This window comes from Sinocyclocheilus anshuiensis, unplaced genomic scaffold (genome assembly GCF_001515605.1).
Source record: "Sinocyclocheilus anshuiensis isolate Anshui unplaced genomic scaffold, SAMN03320099.WGS_v1.1 scaffold167, whole genome shotgun sequence".
Lineage (NCBI taxonomy): Eukaryota > Metazoa > Chordata > Actinopteri > Cypriniformes > Cyprinidae > Sinocyclocheilus > Sinocyclocheilus anshuiensis.
This window is the reverse complement of record NW_015552552.1, coordinates 70343-73729: the sequence shown is the minus strand read 5'-3', so window position 1 is coordinate 73729 and position 3387 is coordinate 70343. Positions and strand designations below refer to the sequence as shown.

Genomic DNA, 3387 nt, shown 5'->3' with positions numbered 1-3387 from the left:
GATTTTCAAATACTTTTTTGCTTCAAATCAAAGTTTGCAATGTTGTGATTCACCTCATGGCCGGTTGGTTTGGTTCATGGCTTATAACTGTTTAACAAAGACTTAAAAAAAAAAAAATCCTTATGGGAGAAATGAGGGAAAAAAAAAACATTTCTGAACCAAGGTAAAATAAAATAAAATAAAAAAGCGAGCTGGCACTGTTTTTTCTATTGAGTGTAAAAATATTAAATCCTTTTTAAAAAAATGCTGTGTTGTTAGATAAGTTATTTTATTCTCACTAAAAGCAAATATTTTGACATTTCATATAGTTTTATTATTCTACAGTGTTTTACATTTACATGGACACAATAAGAAGGACACACAGTCCCAAAGTATGACGGCACACTGCATGTGCAGATTTCCCTTACTGAATTATGATTGCCTAACATTCACCAGAAGTTGCACAGCACAGAGCAGGATGACAAAACAACTTCCACTCTCTCAGTCCATCTGCCAGAACACTGTTAGTCCTCAGACTGAACGGTCTTCTGGCGGGTGATGATCTTGTAGGCCCGCTGTCTCAAACAGCTGTCTGTAGTCAGGCGCCGGGCAGTTTCTCTCAACTCTTCAAGACTGCTGGAGGAGGCACCGCGAGAGGAGGCAAATGATTGAGAGTGCTTCACTGCACACAGGTCAAGAGAAGGTAAAGTCAATTTATTTAGAGTAAATGTAACCAAAAATAAAAAGCCTTTTGGGCCACTCCACAAAATATGTGGCATTAGTGTCTATCATATTATATTTGTAAAAACAACGAAACAACAATGAATAGCTGATGCCAACTGTTACTTCATTTTAAACACATCAACAAAAATTAAATAACTTTATTGTAATAATAGTTTAATATTTAGTTTTCTTTCATTATAGTATAACTATATGCTTATGAAGGCTGCATTTGTTTGATAACAAATACAGTAAAACAGTATCTAATAGTATTTAAACAATAAATAAATAAAAATAAAAGTTATTTTAACTACAATAAATTGTTTTATTTTAATACATGCAAAAAAATAAGAAATCAGGAAGGGGGCCAACACTTTTTCACACCACTGTATATGATATATTTCTGTGTTGGTAAAGCTGTATTTTCAGCAGCCATTACTCCAATTTTCAGTGTTACATGATCTATCAGAAATCATTCTAATATGCTGATTCGTTGTGCAAGAAACATTTCTTATTATCAGTGTCGAAAGCAGTTGTGCTGCTTAATATTGTTGTGGAAATGATGGCATTTTCTTTGAATTCTTTGATGAATAGAAAGTTCAATAGAACAACATTTATTTGAAATAGAAATCTTCTAAAAAAAATGATAATAATGATAAGTCAAATTAATATCAGATTAAACTCCAAAACCATGATAAGTTTCTGAAGGCATAGCTTAACCCCCCAATATATATATATATATATATAGGATCCATGATCATTTCTTAAAATGTTAACAGGTTAATGGCAATTTATATATTTATAGAATGTTTACAATAAACAAACAAACAAGCAAACAAATAAATAAATAAATAAATAAACAAACTCCCAAAACAATCAACTATCACTACACAAAGTGCTGTTTCTGGTAATAGTAAAATGGTACATTCCTCAGAGCACCAGCATAAATGCACAGGTCAGCTGAATATGAAATTACCACTAATGGTACTATATAGGTTATAATTTCATCCTGCGTGCACCTACACGAACACTTACACCAGTGCTGTCTGGAGGCCCGTCTCTGGATACGGCAACTTTTGATGCGTCGAGCAGCAGCTTTATGCAGATACACTGCGTTCTTCATGATGGACGGTAACTTGGCCTCAATCTCCGCCGCACAGATACATTCCTCAAAGAACTCTGGAGGTACAATGCACAACATTAAGTTTGGATGCAATTTAGTAAACTTTAAGAAGCCACTGTATTTTGGTCAAGATATTTGAACATCATAAAATAATTTAGATAACTGGATTTAAAGGGCTTACAAAATTGAAAACTTTCTCACCAGTGCAAAAAGAGTGCTTATTGAAACCATAAAGCAAAAACATGCAGCTGCAGTCAGTGTGGTTGTGAAGCTGGTTCATTGTCTTATCAGTCAATGCTTAAACCCCCTTATTTGTAAGGATATTATTACAACATATTTTATGACGTGCATTCTGGGAGGCTTTTTAATGGCACTGAATTAGTTCCTAGGCATGCTGGGATGTTGGCTGCCTTTCCCTTAGCATTTGTTCCAATTAAGAAAATATAAATTAATAAATTAAAATGCTAATTTTGTAAAGTCAAGTGCATCCAAACCAGGTTTGCCAGCAGTGATGCAAATTAGTACTTAATTTCCTTTTCCCTGAGGACCAACTTGACGTGGAAAAACATAGTATTTAGTTTGCATTTATACGGTAATGTCCATTTATTTTAGGCATACAGTGTTGAATACTTCTTAGGTTTGCCTGAGAATGAAATGCAACATTAAAGGGATAGTTCACCCAAAAATGAAATTCATGTCATAATTTAACTCACCTTCAAGTTGTTGGTTTCAAACCTGTTTCTTTCTTCTGCTGAACACAAAAGAAGATATTTGGTTCCCAAACTGTTGCTGGTAGCCATTCACTTTTTTCATACTATGGAAGTCCATGGCTACCACCAACTATTTGGTTCCCAACATTCTTCAAAGTATATACAGTATCTTATTTTATGTTCAGCAGAAGAAAGAAACTTAGACAGGTTTGGAACAACATGAGGGTAAGTAAATGATGAAAGGATTTTCATTTTTGGGCTAACTGTCCCTTTAAGTAACAATAAATGTTGTTAATTTAGCATTTTCAAAGTTAAAACAATTTTTTTTTTTTTTTTTAGACAAAGATTTTTTTTTAACGAAACCTGAAACTATGATCGACACACATACACACATTCAATCAACATACGGTAAACACAGAAACTATTTCTTCACAAAGCAAAAATTAAAACACCCCATTGATATGGATTTGTTTTTTTACGCTTTTATTACCTTTTTGGATGTTCTAAGTTTTGGTTACCTGGACAGAAACCTCTCAGGTTTCATTCAAAAATATAAATTTTTGGGTGAACCAACTCTTTAATATTAACATGATAGCAAAAATCCTCTTCTCAATAGTAGGACATGGCTAATGGAATGCACTTACTGCGGAGATGGCTGACGTCTCCTTTCATTCTTTCATCCCTCTCATGGGTGCGTTCTATTGCATTTAGACCCTGCTCTAGATCTTGCAGAGCCTCCTCAGCCAATTTCAGCCTAAGCTCCAGTTCCACACGAGACTCCATCTCTGCCTGTTACACACACACACACACACACACACACACACACGAGTGTGCGAGTGTGTGTGTGTGTGTGTG

General features: G+C 34.5%; 1 protein-coding gene across 2 annotated transcripts in view; it reads right to left on the bottom strand.

Moving 5' to 3' along the window:
* Positions 1 to 251: 251 nt before the first annotated feature.
* LOC107664438 (pleckstrin homology domain-containing family D member 1-like) overlaps positions 252 to 3387 on the bottom strand; it is a 9791-nt gene continuing 6655 nt past the window's right edge. For both annotated transcript variants that reach the window (XM_016455004.1, XM_016455006.1), the window contains 3 exons: positions 3177 to 3321; positions 1735 to 1878; positions 252 to 661 (listed from right to left, as the gene is read on the bottom strand). In XM_016455004.1, the coding sequence (XP_016310490.1) occupies positions 504 to 661; positions 1735 to 1878; positions 3177 to 3321 (447 nt within the window). In that variant the 3' untranslated portion in view covers positions 252 to 503. The remainder of the gene's footprint in view (positions 662 to 1734; positions 1879 to 3176; positions 3322 to 3387) is intronic.